This window comes from Triticum aestivum, chromosome 6B (assembly GCF_018294505.1).
Source record: "Triticum aestivum cultivar Chinese Spring chromosome 6B, IWGSC CS RefSeq v2.1, whole genome shotgun sequence".
Lineage (NCBI taxonomy): Eukaryota > Viridiplantae > Streptophyta > Magnoliopsida > Poales > Poaceae > Triticum > Triticum aestivum.
The window spans coordinates 569,247,698-569,270,338 of NC_057810.1; the positions used below are offsets into that span (position 1 = coordinate 569,247,698).

Genomic DNA, 22,641 nt, shown 5'->3' on the forward strand with positions numbered 1-22,641 from the left:
CTGGTGCCCTTGGCCCATTAGGCCAAGGCGCACCCCCTTACAGCCCATGTGGCCCCCCCGGGACAGGTGGACCCACCCGGTGGACCCCCGGGACCCTTCCGGTGGTCCCGGTACAATACCGATAACCCCGAAACTTGTCCCGATGCCCGAAACAGGACTTCCCATATATAAATCTTTACCTCCGGACCATTCCGGAACTCCTCGTGACGTCCGGGATCTCATCCGGGACTCCGAACAACATTCGGGTTACTGCATATACATATCCCTACAACCCTAGCGTAACCGAACCTTAAGTGTGTAGACCCTACGGGTTCGGGAGACAAGCAGACATGACCGAGACGACTCTCCGGTCAATAACCAACAGCGGGATCTGGATACCCATGTTGGCTCCCACATGCTCCACGATGATCTCATCGGATGAACCACGATGTCGAGGATTCTATCAACCCCGTACGCTATTCCCTTTGTCTATCGATATGTTACTTGCCCGAGATTCGATCGTTGGTATCCCAATACCTCGTTCAATCTCGTTACCGGCAAGTCACTTTACTCGTACCGTAATGCATGATCCCGTGACCAGACACTTGGTCACTCTGAGCTCATTATGATGATGCATTACCGAGTGGGCCCAGTGATACCTCTCCGTCATACGGAGTGACAAATCCCAGTCTTGATCCATGTCACCCAACAGACACTTTCGGAGATACCCGTAGTCTACCTTTATAGTCACCCAGTTACGTTGTGACGTTTGGCATACCCAAAGCACTCCTACGGTATCCGGGAGTTACACGATCTCATGGTCTAAGGAAAAGATACTTGACATTGGAAAACTCTAGCAAATGAACTATACGATCTTGTGCTATGTTTAGGATTGGGTCTTGTCCATCACATCATTCTCCTAATGATGTGATCTCGTTATCAATGACATCCAGTGTCCATAGTCAGGAAACCATGACTATCTGTTGATCAACGAGCTAGTCAACTAGAGGCTCACTAGGGACATGTTGGTGTCTGTTATTCACACATGTATTACGATTTCCGGATAACACAATTATAGCATGAATAAAGACAATTATCATGAACAAGGCAATATAATAATAATGCTTTTATTATTGCCTCTAGGGCATATTTCCAACACGTATTGCCTCCTTCGCTGCGCCAGCTTGGTCCTCTGGGACGTGGTGCGTCGTGAAGAGGGAGGGTTGCGGAGCACTTGTTAGTGGATCTGCGAAGGACACGGTGTGTCGAGTGGTGTTCTCCTCCTCTGCGACCAGAGCCTCAGGCGCCGTCACATCCTGGGTCACCCTGCTGGCAGACGCTTTCCTACTCCTTCTGTACTTCAGCGGTTCCTCATCTTCATCATCATCAGGGAGAGTGATTACAACATTGGATGGAGCTACAGAAAAGAATCAGGATTAGATCATGAGTTAGTCGACTAAAGACAGTGTTAAGAGTATAGTACCAGGTTTTGAGGTTGTTGCGTCCTCCATCTCATGGTCGTCAGCCCGGGCCGAGGTCTCAGAAGTAGCAGCACTGCAGCTCCAAAGAGTCAGTCAACTAACTCCAGCGCCAACCAGAGATAAAGTTCACAGAAAACAAGAAGACTTAAGCAACATGATTACCCTGATATGGTGGGGATGGACACCTTCATCTTCGGCAGGTGCTTGGTCGGCTTCAACGGGGCCGCCCTGGGCTGCTTCGGCGCCTTTTCAGTCGGCGCCGGAGAGGTGGTCCGAGGGCGCTTGGTCGACTGTGTAACAGTCGCAACCCCCTCGCCGCGTTCGGTCGCAGGGTCATGGACAAGTTTCGACCGCCTTTCCGAGCGCGGTGGTGCGACCTCCTCCTCCTCATCCTCTTCCTCATCCTCATCGTCATCATCGTCATCGTCATCGTCATCATCATCGGCCTCAGCGGCGTCCGAGTCCCACTCCTCCTCCTGGCTCTCGCCCCCGCTCGCTTCTCCCTCCTCAGTCGGAGCCTGCGCTCCGTTGGGCATCGAGTACAGTTCGGTGAGGGCCTGATAAACAACAAGACAAAGATCAGTCGACCGATCGGCAGAGAAAACAGAAATAAATATGACGAGAATACAATGGGAAGTGGAGCAGACATACCTTGTTTGGGTCACTGTGGCAGTCGAGTGGAGGAATCCTTCTGGCCCCGCGAGGGTTGTCCTTGTTCCCAGTAACAGCGGCCATCCACCTTTCCAGAGTGGCATCGTCGACTGTTTCTGGATTGACCCGAGTCACATCCTCAGTCCCGCAGTACAACCACATGCAATGGCTCCGGAACTGAAGAGGCTGGATTCGGCGCCTAAGGAAAACTTCCAGGAGATCCATGCCCGTCACTCCCTCCCGAACCAACTGAACTACGCGCTCCATCAGCATCTTCACGTCAGCTTTCTCCTCCGGAATCAACTTCAGAGAGGAGGGCTTGTTCACTCGGTCCATGGTAAATTGAGGGAGTCCACTCGACTGCCCCGGCGTCGACTCGTCCTGGCAGTAGAACCAGGTCGACTGCCAGCCTCTGACTGACTCGGGAAATGTCATGGCTGGGAAGGTGCTCTTGTTCCTCACCTGGATCCCCAGACCTCCACACATTTGGACCACTCGGGTTCTTTCGTCGCCTGGACTCGCCTTCTTCACGGTTTGAGAGCGACATGTGAATATGTGCTTGAACAAGCCCCAATGTGGTCGACAGCCCAGAAAACTCTCACACATGGACACAAACGCGGCAAGATAGGCGATAGAATTCGAGGTGAAGTGGTGGAGTTGCGCTCCAAAAAAGTTCAAGAAACCACGGAAGAAAATGCTCGGCGGCAAAGAGAATCCGCGGTCGACATGGGTAGCCAGAAGCACGCACTCACCCTCTTCCGGCTGGGGCTGCCACTCTTTCCCCGGAAGCCTCGCAGCTCCATGAGGGATCAGGCCCTCGTTGGCCATGTCGAGGAGATCCTTCTCCGTGATGGTCGACTGGATCCAATCTCCCTGGACCCAGCCTTTCGGCAGGCGAGATCTAGACGAAGACCCACCGCGGCTGGTGGATCTCCCCTTCGCCTTCTCCGTCGCCGACGCCTTCTTCGCGCGCTCCAGCGCCGCCGTCTTCTCCTTGACCATGGCTACCGGCGGGGCGCGTGAGGGGAAGTGGTGCGGAAGCGAGAGCGAGCACGTTGGCGGAGGCGAAGGAGGCAGAGAGAGAATGCTGAGGCACTGTTCAAAAAACCCTCGCCGGGCGCATTTATAAGATCCCTTCTGAGTGGATGACAGGTGGGCCCGGTCGATCTAATCATATCCTGGAACTGTTACGCGGGCGGGATACATGGCGAAGAAAGCGGCGCGGAGATCGAGGCGTCTATGTCCCGTCCCATCCGAACGTCGCGGTCCGCTCCGCTTCGCGCGTTTCCCCAAATTTCGCATCCCGCGGAATCCGCGAACAGCAGATCGGTCTGTCAGGCGCGGGGTTTCCTGCGATCCGTCGCTCGGAAATCGACGAAGCCCGAAAGATCACTCGACGAAAGAAAAGAATGGATCGAGTCGACTGAAGACAAGTTGCTCACTATCAACGAAGAGATTCTCTGATTCAGAACAACGCACGACCAGTGTGCAAAGGTTAATCGGAAATAGCATCAACTCCTCCGTCACTCAAAGCCTCAATCCATTCGGGGGCTAATGATGGGGTCATGTACCTAGGGTAGGGTCACAGACCTGATCTAAGTACCCTGCCCAAGGACACCCTTAGAAGAGGTCACCTTCTAGTCGACCAACGAGGGACTCACTCGACTGACTTGAAGGACTCGACCATGAAGACTCACTCGACTACTAGGAGGTCAAAAGGCACTCTGCACTGCAACGGCCTGTAGTTAAGTAGACTTTATGATAGTTAAGACACTTTATGTGGGACGTTACCAGTAACACCCCAGACTTAATGTCCCTTAAACCCTTCATTACGTGGGCTGGCTGGGGTCTTGGCGCACTCTATATAAGCCACCCCCCTCCACAGGCAGAAGGGTTCGGCACCCTGTAACTCATATACACATAATCCACTCGACCGCCTCTGGGCTCCGAGACGTAGGGCTTTTACTTCCTCCAAGAAGGGCCTGAACTCGTACATCTCTTGTGTTTACAACCTCTCCATAGCTAGGACCTTTCCTCTCCATACCTACCCCCCACTCTACTGTCAGACTTAGAACCACGACAGGGCACGGCTGGAGCCGGCACCGTCCCGCGCGCGCGTGTGACGATCGCCGCCGCGGTCACCGGCGAGGGTCCCGCGCGGCGCCGGGCGCGGGCCGACGCTCATGCGCGCGCCCACGACTTCGCGGGTGGACCAAGCCTCGCCGCGCCGGAACAGCGTGTAGCCGTGCCCCGGCGGAGCGGGCACGGCGCCGGCGGCCGCCTGCGCGCGGTACGGCGCGACGACCTCCTCGAACGTGCGCCCGTCCCAGAGCTGATGCCGCCGCGCGCGGTTGTGTTTCGTCGGTGGGCGCGGGCCTGTTGGAAATATGCCCTAGAGGCAATAATAAATTGATTATTATTATATTTCCTTGTTCATGATAATCGTTTATTATCCATGCTAGAATTGTATTGATAGGAAACTCAGATACATGTGTGGATACATAGACAACACCATGTCCCTAGTAAGCCTCTAGTTGACTAGCTCGTTAATCAATAGATGGTTACGGTTTCCTGACCATGGACATTGGATGTCGTTGATAATGGGATCACATCATTAGGAGAATGATGTGATGGACAAGACCCAATCCTAAGCCTAGCACAAGATCATGTAGTTCGTATGCTAAAGCTTTTCTAATGTCAAGTATCATTTCCTTAGACCATGAGATTGTGCAACTCCCGGATACCGTAGGAGTGCTTTGGGTGTGCCAAACGTCACAACGTAACTGGGTGGCTATAAAGGTACACTACGGGTATCTCTGAAAGTGTATGTTGGGTTGGCACGAATCGAGATTGGGATTTTGTCACTCCGTGTAAACGGAGAGGTATCTCTGGGCCCACTCGGTAGGACATCATCATAATGTGCACAATGTGACCAAGGGGTTGATCACGGGATGATGTGTTACGGAACGAGTAAAGAGACTTGCCGGTAACGAGATTGAACAAGGTATCGGTATACCGACGATCGAATCTCGGGCAAGTAAAATACCGCTAGACAAAGGGAATTGTATACGGGATTGATTGAGTCCTTGACATCGTGGTTCATCCGATGAGATCATCGTGGAACATGTGGGAGCCAACATGGGTATCCAGATCCCGCTGTTGGTTATTGACCGGAGAACGTCTCGGTCATGTCTACATGTCTCCCGAACCCGTAGGGTCTACACACTTAAGGTTCGATGACGCTAGGGTTATAAAGGAAGCTTGTATGTGGTTACCGAATGTTGTTCGGAGTCCCGGATGAGATCCCGGACGTCACGAGGAGTTCCGGAATGGTCCGGAGGTAAAGATTTATATATGGGAAGTCCTGTTTCGGCCATCGGGACAAGTTTCGGGGTCATCGGTATTGTACCGGGACCACCGGAAGGGTCCCGGGGGCCCACCGGGTGGGGCCACCTGCCCCGGGGGGCCACATGGGCTGTAGGGGGTGCGCCTTGGCCTACATGGGCCAAGGGCACTAGCCCCTAGAGGCCCATGCGCCAAGATATAGGAAAAAGGGGAGAGTCCTAAAGGGGGAAGGCACCTCCGAGGTGCCTTGGGGAGGATGGACTCCTCCCCCCTCCTTAGCCGCACCCCTTCCTTGGAGGAAGGGGCAAGACTGCGCCTCCCCCCTCTCCCCTGCCCCTATATATAGTGGAGGGGAGGGAGGGCATCCATACCTGAGCCCTTGGCGCCTCCCTCCCTCCCGTGACACCTCCTTCTCTCCCGTAGGTGCTTGGCGAAGCCCTGCAGGATTGCCACGCTCCTCCATCACCACCACGCCGTTGTGCTGCTGCTGGATGGAGTCTTCCTCAACCTCTCCCTCTCTCCTTGCTGGATCAAGGCGTGGGAGACATCGTCGAGCTGTATGTGTGTTGAACGCGGAGGTGCCGTCCGTTCGGCACTAGGATCATCGGTGATCTGAATCACGACGAGTACGACTCCATCAACTCCGTTCACTTGAACGCTTCCGCTTAGCGATCTACAAGGGTATGTAGATGCACTCCCCTTTCTACTCGTTGCTGGTCTCTCCATAGATAGATCTTGGTGTTACGTAGGAAAATTTTTGAATTTCTGCTACGTTCCCCAACAGTGGCATCATGAGCTAGGTCTATTGCGTAGATTCTTTGCACGAGTAGAACACAAAGTAGTTGTGGGCGTCGATATTGTTCAATATGCTTGACGTTACTAGTCTTATCTTGATTCGGCGGCATCGTGGGATGAAGCGGCCCGGACCAACCTTACACGTACGCTTACGTGAGACCGGTTCCACCGACAAACATGCACTAGTTGCATAAGGTGGCTGGCGGGTGTCTGTCTCTCCCACTTTAGTCGGATCGGATTCGATGAAAAGGGTCTTTATGAAGGGTAAATAGCAATTGGCATATCACGTTGTGGTTCATGCGTAGGTAAGAAACGTTCTTGCTAGAAACCCATAGCAGCCACGTAAAACATGCAAACAACAATTAGAGGACGTCTAACTTGTTTTTGCAGGGTATGCTATGTGATGTGATATGGCCAAAAGGATGTGATGAATGATATATGTGATGTATGAGATTGATCATGTTCTTGTAATAGGAATCACGACTTGCATGTCGATGAGTATGACAACCGGCAGGAGCCATAGGAGTTGTCTTTATTTATTTGTGACCTGCGTGTCAACTTAAACGTCATGTAATTACTTTACTTTATTGCTAACCGTTAGCCATAGTAGTAGAAGTAATAGTTGGCGAGGCAACTTCATGAAGACACGATGATAGAGATCATGATGATGGAGATCATGGTGTCATGCCAGTGACGATGATGATCATGGAGCCCCGAAGATGGAGATCAAAAGGAGCAAAGTGATGATGGCCATATCATGTCACTATTTGATTGCATGTGATGTTTATCATGTTTATACATCTTATTTGCTTAGAACGACGGTAGTAAATAAGATGATCCCTTACAACAATTCCAAGAAGTGTTCTCCCCTAACTGTGCACCGTTGCGACAGTTCGCTGTTTCAAAACATCACGTGATGATCGGGTGTTTTATTCAGACGTTCAAATACAACGGGTGTTGACGAGCCTAGCATGTACAGACATGGCCTCGGAACACACGCGAAACACTTAGGGTTAACTTGACGAGCCTAGCATGTACAGACATGGCCTCGGAACACGGAGACCGAAAGGTCGAGCATGAGTCGTATAGAAGATACGATCAACATGAAGATGTTCACCGATGATGACTAGTCCGTCTCACGTGATGATCGGACACGGCCTAGTTTGACTCGGATCATGTAATCACTTAGATGACTAGAGGGATGTCTATCTGAGTGGGAGTTCATAAGATGAACTTAATTATCCTGAACATAGTCAAAAGGTTTTTGCAAATTATGTCGTAGCTCACGCTATAGTTCTACTGTTTAGATATGTTCCTAGAGAAAGTTTAGTTGAAAGTTGATAGTAGCAATTATGCGGACTAGGTCCGTAAACTGAGGATTGTCCTCATTGCTTCATAGAAGGCTTATGCCCTTAATGCACCGCTCAGTGTGCTGAACCTCGAACGTTGTCTGTGGTTGTTGCGAACATCTGACATACACGTTTTGATAACTACGTGATAGTTCAGTTAAACGGTTTAGAGTTGAGGCACCAAAGACGTTTTGAAACATCGCGAAACATATGAGATGTTTTGAGGGCTGAAATTGGGATTTCAGGCTCGTGCCCATGTCAAGAGGTATAAGACCTCCGATGACTTTCTTAACCTGCAAACTAAGGAGAAAAGCTCAATTGTTGAGCTTGTGCTCAGATTGTCTGAGTACAGCAATCATTTGAATCGAGTGGGAGTTGATCTTCCAGATAAGACAGTGATGGTTCTCCGAAGTCATTGCCACCAAGCTGTTAGAGCTTCGTGATGAACTATAACATATCAGGGATAGATATGATGATCCTTGAGGTATTCGCGATGTTTGACACCGCGAAAGTAGAAATCAAGAAGGAGCATCAATTGTTGATGGTTGGTGAAACCACTAGTTTCAAGAAGGGCAAGGGCAAGAAGGGATACTTCATGAAACGGCAAATCAGCTGCTGCTCTAGTGAAGAAACCCAAGGTAAAACCCAAACCCGAGACTAAGTGCTTCTGTAATAAGGGGAACAACCACTAGAGTAGAATTACCCTAGATACTTGGTAGATAAGAAGGCTGGCAAGGTCGATAGAAGTATATTGGATATACATTGTGTTAATGTGTACTTTGCTAGTACTCCTAGTAGCACCAGGGTATTAGATACCGGTTCGGTTGCTAAGTGTTAGTAACTCGAAACAAAAGGCTACGGAATAAACGGAGACTAGCTAAAGGTGAGCTGACGATATGTGTTGGAAGTTTTTCCAAGCTTGATATGATCAGGCATCGCACGCTCCCTCTACCAAAGAGATTGGTGTTAAACCTAAATAATTGTTATTTGGTGTTTGCGTTGAGCATAGACATGATTGGATTACGTCTATCGCAATACGGTTATTCATTTAAGGAGAATAATGGTTACTCTGTTTATTTGAATAATGCCTTCAATGGTCTTACACCTAAAATGAATGGTTTATTAAATCTCGATCGTAGTAATACACATGTTCATGCCAAAAGATAGTAATGATAGTACCACCTACTTGTGGCACTGCCACGTAAGTCATATCAATATAAAACGCATGAAGAAGCTCCATATTGATGGATCTTTGGGCTCACTCGTTTTTGAAAAGTTTGAGACATGCGAACCATGTCTATTGGTGTATATGCATGAAGAAACTCCATGCAAATGGACCGTTTTGACTCACTTGATTTTGAATCACTTGGGACATGCAAATCATACCACATGGGCAAGATGACTGAAAAGCCTCGTTTTTCAGTAAGATGGAACAAGATAGCAACTTGTTGGAAGTAATACATTTTGATGTGTACAGTCCAATGAGTGCTGAGGCATGTAGTGGATATTGTTATGTTCTTACTTCACAGATAATTTGAGTGGATGTTGAGTACATTTACTTGATGAATCATGAGTCTGAATTATTGAAAGGTTCAAGTAATTTCAAGGTGAAGTTGAAAGATCATCGTGACAAGAGGATAAAATATCTATGATATGATCATAGAGATGAATATCTGAATTACGAGTTTGGCACAGAATTAAGACATTGTGGAAATAGTTTCACAACTAATACAGCCTGGAACACCATAGTGTGATGGTGTGTCCGAACATCATAGTTGCACCCTATTGGATATAGTGCATACCATGATGTCTCTTATCGAGTTACCACTATCGTTCATGGGTTAGGCATTAGAGACAACCACATTCACTTTAAATAGGGCACCACGTAATTCCGATGAGATGACACCGTATGAATTATGGTTTAGAGAAACCTAAGTTGTCGTTTCTTAAAGGTTTGGGGCTGCGACGCTTATGTGAAAAAGTTTCAGGATTAAGCTCGAACCCAAAGCGGATAAAATGGATCTTCATAGGACACCCAAAACAGTTGGGTATACCTCCTAATTCAGATCCGAAAGCAATATGGATTGTTTCTAGAATCGGGTCCTTTCTCGAGGAAAAGTTTCTCTTGAAAGAATTGAGTGGGAGGATGGTGGAGACTTGATGAGGTTATTGAACCGTCACTTCAACAAGTGTGTAGCAGGGCACAGGAAGTTGTTCCTGTGGCACGTACACCAACTGAAGTGGAAGCTTATGATAGTGATCATGAAACTTCGGATCGAGTCACTACCAAACCTCGTGGGATGACAAGGATGCGTACTACATCAGAGTGGTACGTAATCCTGTCTTGGAAGTCATGTTGCTAGACAATAATGAACCTACGAGCTATGGAGAAGCGATGGTGGGCCCGTATTCCGATAAATGGCTCAAGGCCATAAAACCCGAGAGAGGATCCATGTATGAAAACAAAGTGTAGACTTTGGAAGAACTACTTGATGGTCGTAAGGCTGTTAGGTACATATGGATTTTGAAAGGAAGACAGACAATGATGGTAAGTGTCACCATTGAGAAAGCTCGACTTGTCATTAAGATGTTTTTCGACAAGTTCAAGGAGTTGACTACGATGAGACTTTCTCACTCGTAGCAATGCTAAGAGTCTGTTGGAATTATATTAGCAATTACTGCATTATTTATGAAATCTTGCAGATAGGATGTCAAAACATTGTTTCCTCGACGATTCTTGAGGAAAGGTTGTATGTGATACAACCGGAAGGTTTTGTCTATCCTGAAATATGCTAATAAGTATGCAAAGCTCCAGCAATCCTTCTGAGGACTGGAGTGAAGCATCTCGGAGTTGGAATGTATGCTTTGATGATGATCAAAGATTTTGGGTGTATACAAAGTTTATGAGAAACTTGTATTTCCAAAGAAGTGAGTGGGAGCACTATAGAATTTCTGATGAGTATATGTTGTTGACATATTAATGATCAGAAATGACGTAGAATTTCTGGAAAGCATATAGGGTTATTTGGAAAGTGTTTTCAATGGAAAACCTGGATTAAGCTACTTGAACATTGAGCATCAAGATCTATAAGGATAGATCAAAACGCTTAATAGTACTTTCAAATGAGCACATGCCTTGACGTGATCTTGAAGGTGTTCAAGATGGATCAGTCAAAGAAGGAGTTCTTGCCTGAGTTGTAAGGTATGAAGTTAAGACTTAAAGCTCGACCATGGCAGAATAGAGAGAAAGGACTAAGGTCGTCCCCTATGCATAAAATGTAGGCTCTACAGTATGCTATGCTGTGTACCGCACCTGAAGTGTGCCTTGCCATGAGTTAGTCAAGGGGTACAAGAGTGATCCAAGAATGGATCACGGGACAGCGGTCAAAGTTATCCTTAGTAACTAGTGGACTAAGGAATTTTCTCGATTATGGAGGTGGTAAAGGGGTTCGTCGTAAAGGGTTACGTCGATGCAAGCTTAACACCTATCCGGATAGCTCTGAGTAGAGATACCGGATACGTATAATGGAGCAACAATTTAGAATAGCTCCAAGTAGAACAGTTATTTGGAATAGCTCCAAATAGAACGTGGTAGCTGCATCTAGGAGATGACATAGAGATTTGTAAAGCACACACGGATCTGAAAGGTTCAGACCCGTTGACTATAACCTCTCTCACAAGCATAACATGATCAAACCCAGAACTCATCGAGTGTTAATCACATGGTAAATGTGAACTAGATTATTGACTCTAGTAAACTCTTTGGGTGTTAGTCACATGGGGATGTGACCTTGAGTGTTAATCACATATTGATGTGAACTAGATTATTGACTCTAGTGCAAGTGGGAGACTGTTGGAAATATGCCCTAGAGGCAATAATAAATTGATTATTATTATATTTCCTTGTTCATGATAATCGTTTATTATCCATGCTAGAATTGTATTGATAGGAAACTCAGATACATGTGTGGATACATAGACAACACCATGTCCCTAGTAAGCCTCTAGTTGACTAGCTCGTTAATCAATAGATGGTTATGGTTTCCTGACCATGGACATTGGATGTCGTTGATAACGGGATCACATCATTAGGAGAATGATGTGATGGACAAGACCCAATCCTAAGCCTAGCACAAGATCATGTAGTTCGTATGCTAAAGCTTTTCTAATGTCAAGTATCATTTCCTTAGACCATGAGATTGTGCAACTCCCGGATACCGTAGGAGTGCTTTGGGTGTGCCAAACGTCACAACGTAACTGGGTGGCTATAAAGGTACACTACGGGTATCTCTAAAAGTGTCTGTTGGGTTGGCACGTATCGAGATTGGGATTTTGTCACTCCGTGTAAACGGAGAGGTATCTCTGGGCCCACTCGGTAGGACATCATCATAATGTGCACAATGTGACCAAGGGGTTGATCACGGGATGATGTGTTACGGAACGAGTAAAGAGACTTGCCGGTAACGAGATTGAACAAGGTATCGGTATACCGACGATCGAATCTCGGGCAAGTACCATACCGCTAGACAAAGGGAATTGTATACGGGATTGATTGAGTCCTTGACATCGTGGTTCATCCGATGAGATCATCGTGGAACATGTGGGAGCCAACATGGGTATCCAGATCCCGCTGTTGGTTATTGACCGGAGAACATCTCGGTCATGACTACATGTCTCCCGAACCCGTAGGGTCTACACACTTAAGGTTCGATGACGCTAGGGTTATAAAGGAAGCTTGTATGTGGTTACCGAATGTTGTTCGGAGTCCCGGATGAGATCCCGGACGTCACGAGGAGTTCCGGAATGGTCCGGAGGTAAAGATTTATATATGGGAAGTCCTGTTTCGGCCATCGGGACAAGTTTCGGGGTCATCGGTATTGTACCGGGACCACCGGAAGGGTCCCGGGGGCCCACCGGGTGGGGCCACCTGCCCCGGGGGGCCACATGGGCTGTAGGGGGTGCGCCTTGGCCTACATGGGCCAAGGGCACCAGCCCCTAGAGGCCCATGCGCCAAGATATAGGAAAAAGGGGAGAGTCCTAAAGGGGGAAGGCACCTCCGAGGTGCCTTGGGGAGGATGGACTCCTCCCCCCTCCTTAGCCGCACCCCTTCCTTGGAGGAAGGGGCAAGGCTGCGCCTCCCCCCTCTCCCCTGCCCCTATATATAGTGGAGGGGAGGGAGGGCATCCATACCTGAGCCCTTGGCGCCTCCCTCCCTCCCGTGACACCTCCTTCTCTCCCGTAGGTGCTTGGCGAAGCCCTGCAGGATTGCCACGCTCCTCCATCACCACCACGCCGTTGTGCTGCTTCTGGATGGAGTCTTCCTCAACCTCTCCCTCTCTCCTTGCTGGATCAAGGCGTGGGAGACATCGTCGAGCTGTACGTGTGTTGAACGCGGAGGTGCCGTCCGTTCGGCACTAGGATCATCGGTGATCTGAATCACGACGAGTACGACTCCATCAACTCCGTTCACTTGAACGCTTCCGCTTAGCGATCTACAGAGGTATGTAGATGCACTCCCCTTTCTACTCGTTGCTGGTCTCTCCATAGATAGATCTTGGTGTTACGTAGGAAAATTTTTGAATTTCTGCTACGTTCCCCAACAGGGCCGGCATACGCATGGAGGCGGCGCAGGTGGTCGTCGGCGAGGCGGTCCACCCAGCCGGGGTTGTTGGGGGCGTACTGGGGGTCGGCGAGCTCCTCCGGCGAGAGGCGCGCCCGGTACAGGCCGACGGCGCGGGCGAAGAGGTGGGTGCCGACCTCGGGCACCGGCGCCACCGGCACGCCGTCGACGCTCAGGCGCCACCTCGCCGGGAGGTGCACGTCGGGAGCAGCAGGGATGACAAAGTGGGCGAGCTCCTCCGCCTCCTCGAGGGTCAAGGTGGAGCGGGCCATCGCCGACGAGAGGGAGAGGTAGGGCGCCAGAGGGGCGACGCCGGCGGTAGAGGGAGAAGGAGAGGGGAGGCGAGGGGCGGTGTGACAGCCGCGGCGGGGCGAGGCGCGTTTTATAGGCGTGGTGGGCGGGGGTGGGTGCCGGCGATCAATGTCGGTGCCAGCCGAGCGGTCAAGGGCGCAGAAGGCCAGGCGGCGGCGTGCGAATCGGCGCCAGCGATTAATGCCGAGCTGTCAAAGGCGCAGGAGGCCAGGCGTCGGCGTGCGCGGGTGGTCAAGCGGTGGCGTGCGCAGGCGGGCGTCGGGCGGTGGCGTGTGAATCGGCGCCGCCCGCGGACCGACGCCGCCGACAGGACGTCTCACTACGCCGGAGTTAATGGATTCCCACGTTGTACCGCGCCGGATATTAGCCTAATTAGGGTTTAGTACCTGTGGGCTCGCCCTCCTCCTCACGCGGCGTACACCGCCCACGTACGGGCGTACAGCGGGCCGTACGGCACGTACGGTCATGCGCCTCGCTACGCCGCGGTACGCCGCCCCAAACTTAATTTCACATCCTACCCCTACTCACTTATCCTCACGAAGGGGTATCTTCTAATCTCGACCGTTGATGTGTCCAGGGGGGGTTGTATCGAAGAAGAAGTGAACTTTCATTCATGCTAGCTTAGGAACACACATAAGCCAAGGGGGAAGGCGCCAAAGACGACGGGAGGAGGGATCCGCCGGGTCCAGCCACGGCACGCGTCGCCGCCGCCGTCCATAGCCCTTCGCACCGCCACTCGAGGGCCGCCACCAAGCCGTCAGCTCCCGCGGCCGCGCCCCGCCACCACCCGAGGGCCATGGCCCGCGCCGCACACCGCCGAGAGGGAGAAGAAGAGAGGCCCGTCGCCGCCGACGTTGGAAGGGCGTCGCCTGCCAACACGCCATCCGCGGCGGCGATGGGAGGGAGGGAGAGGTGGGGGCCGGGGGGATGCTCGGCTGGGCGGCTAGGGTTTCCTCCCCGGGCGCTCGCTGGAGCGCCACAGGAGAGAGGGGGGGGTCTTGATATCGGTTTGGGAACCCATAGTCATGATTGCCTTTACCTCACACATGGTCAAGTGTGATATGAATAGTTGAGTTTATCCTGTAGGTTTCAGTTAATACTCACGCATTCTATCTACTACCACTATAAAAGAAAGAGAGAGGCAGATCCAAACAATCACATCCATTCATCGTTAAAATCTAATGGTCCTTAATTATTCTGTGTTTAAAGCTACCAACCACGCAATAAGCCACAGTCTAATCTGCCCCGCAGTAATAAAAAAAAAGAAAACAACCCACCCGCACGATCTCCTCCTTCTCCCGCACGACCTCCTCCTCCTCCTCCCACAGCCGCGCCGTTCGCCTCCCGCAGCCGCGCCCTTCACCGCCTCCTCGCGCCGCCGGAGCCACGGGAAGCGCCCGCGGGTCGCCGGGAGCCTCCCCAGCCGCGGGAGCCCGCCCCCGCTGCGGGTCGCCGGGAGCCTCCCCTGCCGCCCCCTTCGCCGCCTCCCCAGCCGCAGCTTGGCCGCCGCCACACCGCCTCCGCCACGCCGCCACTCCGCGGGCCACGCCTCGATTCCTTCATCCTCTTCCCGAGCCGCTGGCGTCCGTCACGCGCCCCCTACTCTTCTCCTCCAACCTGGCCAGTCCCAACACCCGGAGCCCCTGCGGATCGAGGCGTCTTCCACGCAGAGGACGACGCGGGGAACCTCCATTGCCCTCCATTCTGACGGCCGCCCTACAGTGGCCCTGACACGATGGTTCCCTCTATTGTTCTGATCGAGCGACGTGTTCATTTTTTATATTTTTTCTGTGGCAGATCATGACGACGACCCTGACAGGAGAGGAGGAGGAGGACACGGAGAAGAAGGACCGAGAGTTAGACATGGATGTGCACTATGAGGCAACACGCTGCCGTGTTTGCCCCGCCATCTTCTGATCTCTTCAGCATTCCTGCTGTCTTGGGTTTTCTCTGTAAGTTTGGGTCCGTAGGCACACACCCTCATAATCTCTGTCGCTCCCTCTAATTTCTGTGGACATACAGACACACGCAGTGTTTAGAACGATGCCCGCTTCAGAGTTTCAGTTCAACTCACCCAGACAGAAAATACATTCTATCACTGGCTAAGCATAGTACGAACTGGGTGGACATGGAGTCAAGGACATGGTAAGGAAGTCAAGCAAGTGGTTGATTTGCTCTCTTCTTCGTTTACCATGCTGCACCCCTTCTAGCTTATTAGTCGCCTCTTTCATCTCTTTTCACTGTACTAACCTGCCAATATTTTCCCATCTTTGCAACGATTGACATGTTTAGTTTTAGTTTTACAGTAGACCAGAACGTATGCTGATCTACAGTGTTTCTTAATTGTACATGGTCTTCTCAACTTCAAGTTCATAACCGATTCAGCTTAACTGTTTATAATCTATTTTCCCTATCACTTTTTAACTCTTGAATTCGCCAGGCCAACCATCCTACAGTAGTGTAGGAATTCAGTTAGCACGTCATAACATGTTATTCTCTTTCGATAATGCTTTTGTTGGATTTTTTAGGAACAAGGTGGCGAAAAAATAAGTTGTTGTGGAAGCAATGGTTTGTTTGGGGAGGTGGAGAACGTTTTTATGTTATTTTTGGTAGGCATGAAGACACCCATTTCTATTTGTTCATAGTAATTCACTCCAGGCTTCTGATTGGATCATTACATTGATGTTCCAGCTGCTGGGCTACATGGAGTTGTTTTTGTTTAAAACATATGATCTTGACGCTACCCATTTTTCCCTGTCGACATTAGCTTTCTCTCTGCCATTCAGAATTGTTCAGGACAAATCCATACAGATATAGACCTTTAGTATCCTTCTCATTGATGAAATTTATTTCCATCTTTCCAGTAGGTTCACTATAACAGCTAGATTACTTGCGAAATTGTAATTATGATTATTCTACTTTTAATGTAATTTATAGAGCTGACGGGCAAAAGTTGTGCATGTTTTAATTAGTTACAAAAGATATAGTTGGAACTAATAAAATCATGTTCATTATTTGGCAGCTAAGTCAGAACTCGGAGTCGGGACAACTCAACAAGGGAACGAGGAGCCTCAAGGGAGATACCTGCATAACACTGGATGCAGTGAAGAAGGAATCAGAAATGTTCTTATGTTTTAGTGGCGGAATGGCAAGGCGTCCGGTTAGATGACCTGGGTCCGTGGCGAGTTGGTGGCTCTCGACTACAAGAAGATCATTGAGGCAATCGATAGTAGGTTGGTAAATTGCTAACAAAACATGTTTAGAACTACAAAATTGGCTTTGTTCTGCTATTTATTTATTTTTTGACTAAAAGTAGCAATTTTTGCTTCCGTATTAAGATTTCAACAAGAATCTATAAAGGGCTCTAAGGGAGTAGAGGAATCAAAAGAAAACACCTGACAGTGCAAAGTGCACTTAGGCAGTAAGGTCAACACAAGACTACTCATGAAACGCCTCCATCAGGAGGCCAAAATATACACATACGAACTCCCGGACATTGCATACCGGGGAGCTTTCTTCTATTTAGGATTTAAGGTACTCGATCATTTGTTCTAAGTTCAGTATTAAGTTAATTTTTGTTCTGAATGATTATAAACACAATACATGTTGGTCTAAGAAAAGACTTTTTTAATTTGTAATCCCTGTGTAATACCAATCGATTTTGTTTTTTGCACATCTAGGCTGATAATATGCTCACGAAAAGACAGGAATGCAGCACCACTCCAATCTTTAGAAGGTCCCCACCCTGTTCTGGTATGTTTATGCTTATGCATCTACAGAATTATTCGATGTTATATTGATGTGTGAATGGTGTATCCCTGTTCTGGTATGAAAATCGGGTTGCTAGGAATAATCTCCATCATTCCTGGGTTGTGCATATGTGTTGTTCTATATTCCCCTCTTTATAATGCTATGTGTTGTGGTAAACGCTCCCAAGCTATGATAGCTCGCTGATGGTAGGTTGCCGCCCTGGCCCCCACATGCTACCAGCATGTGTTACTGTACATTTTGCTTTCTTACATGTCCTGAATTATATTTCAAGGAAGATGACTATGATTTATAAGCACACGAACACATCACAATGTCACATGGTAATGCCATGTGATGGCAATCTAGGGTCATTTCTGTTAGAGAAGCCCCCTACCCCCTAGCCCTAGATATGCGAATTCTGAGCGTCACCACGAATAAGTGCAGAGGAATAGTGGGTAGACCGCGAACCCTAAATTTCTAGCAATTCTGAATACATTCATGTGCCAATGAGGTGTCCATGTAATCATGATGTTATATTAGATTTTTTATGTTGTTATTTCTTGCCCTGGTAGTACAACTATGTATACAAAACTCCAACACTGCTAGCGAAGTGGCTTTCCTTCTAACTGTTTGTCCAGGAAAGTACTATTTATCTCGGATAGGGTGTGCTAATCATTGAACAACTTACATACCTTTTCAGTGATGAATGTGGATAAAGACGAAGCAGAGAACATAATATCTTGGTGAAGGCATCTCAACCGAGATGAGACATTGTTTATTTATTTATGTCATATCCTACTCATAGTCTGTTGTTCTGTGAGCAATTGTTTGTTTTTTAACAGCTTACCATTGATAATGAATCGTGTATGGTGGCTTTGTTAATATTCAAGTAGTATTACATATTAGTAATATTGAATGCATGTTTTTTTGTGGTTTACTTATGACTAGGTGCTTGTCAAAAAATAAAATTGATTGTCCCATCATTTGATTTAGTCAGTATATTGTTTGTGGATAAGTCGAGACGTGCATTGCATGTGCAAGCTTATGTGATGATCATTGAACTACTTAAATACCTTTTCAGTAATGAATCTGAATAAAGACGAAGCAGAGAACATAATCTTGGTGAAGGCATCTCAACCGAGATGGGATATTGTTTATTCATTTATATCATATCCTACTCATAGTCTGTTGTTCTGTGAGCAATTGTTTATTTTTTAACAGCTTACCATGGATAATGAATCATGTATGATGGCTTTGTTAATATTCAAGCAGTATTATATTGTTTTTGTATAAGTCGAGACGTGCATTGCACGTACAAGCTTACTAGTATGTAGAAAACGTTTTCATGCGTTCGAGTGTCGACCTGTGTTTGACAACCTTGAGGGGTTGCTCAAATGGTCGAGCCTGTATGTACTCACTCGGAGGACACTCAAGGAAGAGCTGGTTGATGCCGTGCTCAATACTTAATCTGTAGCAGAACTTGTCACTGTATGGAATCTCGCAGGGCATTATTCTATATGCAGCAGAGCGTGTCACAGTAATTAAAACCATGATTCAATGTTTGCAAGGTATCTCATTATACACACTGTCCACATCCATGATTGCACATTCATTGCACACTGCTTAGTACAATTCATAATATCTCATATTTAATTTAGAGTCAATTACACTATAGGTGCTAAAACTTGGCGTGAAAAATCACTTTAGTGCCAAAACTTGCGGCATACATTGAACGGGTGCTACAACTTGGCTTTGCCGTGCATATACGGTGCAAATTGCATTTGTAGACAGGTACGGAGCTAATTAGGCGCGCCACGTGGCATCAGGCCCGCTGCCAGTCACTGAAGGGTAGATATTGGGCGTGTGTCATGTTATTTTTTGGAAAACCCATCGGAAATATTTTTCAAAAATAAATTGTGGCCAACTGGATTTGAACCGTGATCTGCAGTATACCTGGCCAAACCTCGGGCCGGGCCGGGCTTCGGGCCGGGCCTAGCCAAGCCCGACACAAAAAAACTCAGGCCCGGGCCCGGCCCGGCCCGGCCATCGGGCCTGTGTTTCTGGGCCCGAGCCCGGCCCGAGCACGTAAAAGCCCGTCGGGCTTCGTGCCGGCCCGGCCCGACCTTCAGAAAATTGCAAAAACGACGGGCCCGAGCCTGGCCCGGCCCGGCCTTCGGGCTCAAAAACTAGGCCCGAGCCCGGCCCGGAGTCAGCGTCGGGCCGGGCCGGGTCGGGCTTTTTTGGGCCGGGCTTCCTATGGCCAGGACTAATCTGCAGCGTGGAGGCGCTCATGCCCAACGAATGCACCCAGAACAGTTTTCTATTAATGGGGATTGAAGAAGGCAGCCTCTCTTTCATAATCATAAATTTAGTAATATTTGAGATATATACTACCACGTATTAGTGTATGAGACATGAATGTATCTACCGCCAGGTCGTACGATGTATTTTTACTTTGTCACAAAAAATTATTATGTATCTTTATATTTACTAGATTTGTTTACATAAAACTGGGAAAAGGAGTATATTGTCAAAACAAGTGTTTGAACGAACATATGTATTTTACTAGTCTTGTCTCGAATATTGCCACTAAAATTTGAAGTGCTTTCTAGTATGGAGCCAGCCAGTGACTTGACGACAATATATCCAACTGACCTTGCATTGCATGATTACCAGTTAACAAAAAAATTGGTATATTTGCAAATGTACATTATATATCGAGGCGGACTTATGCTAGCTGGAGACCCTAAACCATTTTCAGTGTTAATTTGTTAACAAAAATAACTATATGTAAATTATAATCTTTTTACGAATATGTAAATCATAATCGTGTGTCATGCTTTCAGATTTTTTTAAAAAAAATTCTATGTATTTTAATAAATGCTTACATAAGTTTAAAATGTTCACAAGTTTTTTTAGAAACAAATCTTCACAGTTTACCAAAATATTAATGTAGTATATAAAAATGTTCATGCTTTAATAATTTTTCTTTATATTTTAATAAATGCTTGTATAAGTTTATAAATCTTCACAGTAACGAAATACCCATGTAGTCTATAAAAGTGTTCATGTTTTAAGAAACATATATTCATATTATGTAAAAATCGTTGGCTAGGTTTCAATAGTGACATGTAGTCATCAGGTGTGCGTAGCCACCACCCCACCCAACAGCATTATTTTTTTTCTTCAGAAATTTATAAAATATATGTAAATTATAATATGATATTATAAATAATATATATATATACATAAGAATATTACATTATAAAATTATTTACGTATTATTTAAAAAATTATCCATATGGTTAAATTGTAAATTAGATAATTATGCCCGTAATAATTTTCATATTCAATAAAAATACCAAAGTTTTTTTCTATATATTTAAATAAAGATAATGTATATTTAAAATTTGCATGTTTTAATAAAATATTTATGTATTATAAAAGTGTTCATTTTTATTCTGCAGTTTATTTTGTTTATAATGCACACTTATAATTTGCATATAATTTATAATTCTTTTAACAAATAACAGTGCAAAATGGCGAGTAGGATGTCGAGCCCGCTTAAGGTCTACTGAATATATAGAGTGTGTATCCGTTTAGTATGAAAACGGTTCTTGGTCCATTGGTTAGGCAGACGCGCATCCATGCTGCAGAGCACGGGTTCAAAATCCATCAGCCACCATTTTGCCCATAATTTGCTCGCTCACAGATGAACTGACACGTGGCAGTGGCCTTTTTGCGAGAAAAATAATTTCGATGGGATTTCACAAAATAACAGGCCACAAGCTCTATCTCTACCATTCAATGGCTGTCAGTGGTCCCATGCCATGTGGCGCACCTAGTCAGCACTGTGTCTGTATACAAATGCGATTTGCACTGTATATGCACGTCAAAGCCAAGTTGTAGCACCAGTTCAATGTATGCCGTAAGTTTTGGCACTAAAGTGATTTCTTGTTAGGATCCAGCTCGTGAATCACTCCATTACAGGGAATCAAGCTCGAGTACAACGGAATTGAGGAGGGAGGAAGGAGAAGAACAGGAGGTAGGGGAGAGAGGAGCCGCCGTTGCCGTTTCGTGATCCAAGCCCGGATGGTTCGGTTGCTGCTCTCCCTTCGTGTATTTGTAGCCAACAGTGGTGGTGCACAGTCGGGCCTGGCCCATGTGAAGCCCAAGTACACGTATGGGCTACAGGGGCTCCTAACATCCCTCCCTCCTTAAGACTCGGCTTGACCCCAAGCCGATGCTTCTGAGAGCCGCCTGGATCCCATTGCAACTGATGCTCCTCGACTTGGTCGGAGTTGTGGTGGTAGCGGAAGTTGGGGTAGACTTCAGCGAGTTGGGCGTAGAAGTCGCGGCCCGTGGAGACCCAATCGAAGAAGGTGCCGAGGGCGTAGACGACGTAAGCGCTGTCGTGGTCGAAGCAGTAGTATTCGTGGTCGACGGAGCCTTGAGTGAAGACGACAACGACAATGATGACTACAGGGGCTCCTAACATTTCTCACGCTAAGTTTTAGCACCAATGATGTAATTGACTCATAATCGTACGTGGTGCATGCGTTCATGGCTGGATGCATGGGAGACGAGCCGCGAAGGAGCGCCATTGCCCTGCCCCGCAAGAACGGCGACGTGCCACTGCCCCGCTGGCCGCCGCCGCCTCCTCGAACGTCTCCGTCCCCGCCGGATAGAAGGAGGCGACCGGCGCCGAGGCGTACCTGCGGGTCCAGTCCATGGCCTTGTGCTCGAAGAGACCCCGCTCGCGCTTGTACAGCCGGGCGGCGTCGCGGCGGACGGGAAGGTCGAGCAGGGGGTCGTGGAGGACGGAGACGACGGACAGGAGGGCCGTGCTTATAGTTATCGTGAGAGAAGGCCTCCACTCGCTCCGGAAGATGTCCAGCGCCATCTTCCCCTCCGGAAGATGTGCAGTGCAGAGACGCGTCCGTCAGGATAGATATTATGGGAGGGCAATTGACCAGTCGATCGTTTTGGCGCGGTCATACGTACAGATGCCGATCGATCGGTCGATCTTTATGGAGGAAGCATGCATGCAGCTAGAGGGCAGTGCCGGCCGACTCACCTTGGTTCTGAAGGTGAGCTTGATGGGGTCGAATGGGTAGTCCTTGGGGTAGGCGACGTCGACGGGGAACGTGCCGCCGGCGTAGGGGCTACCGTGGGGGCCGTCGATGACCACCTCCCAGTGGAACAGGTCCGTCACGGGCGCCGGGCCGGGCCGGCAGAACGCCGGCGGGTCGATCAAGAGCAGCTCCAGTTCCTTGCGGATCCGCCTCATCGCCCGGCCAGACTCCGGCATGGTCAGTGCCGGTAGACGGTAGTGGTCGCGCACTGATCCCCCTACTTC

General features: G+C 48.3%; 1 protein-coding gene and 1 long non-coding RNA gene across 3 annotated transcripts; one reads left to right on the forward strand and one right to left on the reverse strand.

The window, feature by feature from the left end:
• The first annotated feature begins 14,815 nt into the window (after nt 1-14,815).
• LOC123138059 (uncharacterized) lies at nt 14,816-18,193 on the forward strand. Of its 2 annotated transcripts, XR_006468844.1 has the most exons (7): nt 14,816-15,484; nt 15,555-15,677; nt 16,061-16,141; nt 16,555-16,765; nt 16,871-17,066; nt 17,213-17,285; nt 17,983-18,193. It is a non-coding gene; the product is annotated as an uncharacterized lncRNA (long non-coding RNA). The 2 variants fall into 2 exon arrangements; XR_006468845.1 differs by lacking the exon at nt 16,061-16,141 and having other exon boundaries at nt 14,817-15,484.
• Nucleotides 18,194-20,704: 2,511 nt separating this feature from the next.
• Nucleotides 20,705-22,641, reverse strand: LOC123134439 (ubiquitin-conjugating enzyme E2 5A-like). Its single transcript, XM_044553690.1, has 2 exons — nt 22,340-22,641; nt 20,705-22,198 (listed from the first exon to the last, which is right to left on the reverse strand). The coding sequence occupies exons 1-2, from the start codon at nt 22,591-22,593 to the stop codon at nt 21,844-21,846; spliced, it is 609 nt and encodes a 202-aa protein (XP_044409625.1). The 5' UTR covers nt 22,594-22,641; the 3' UTR covers nt 20,705-21,843.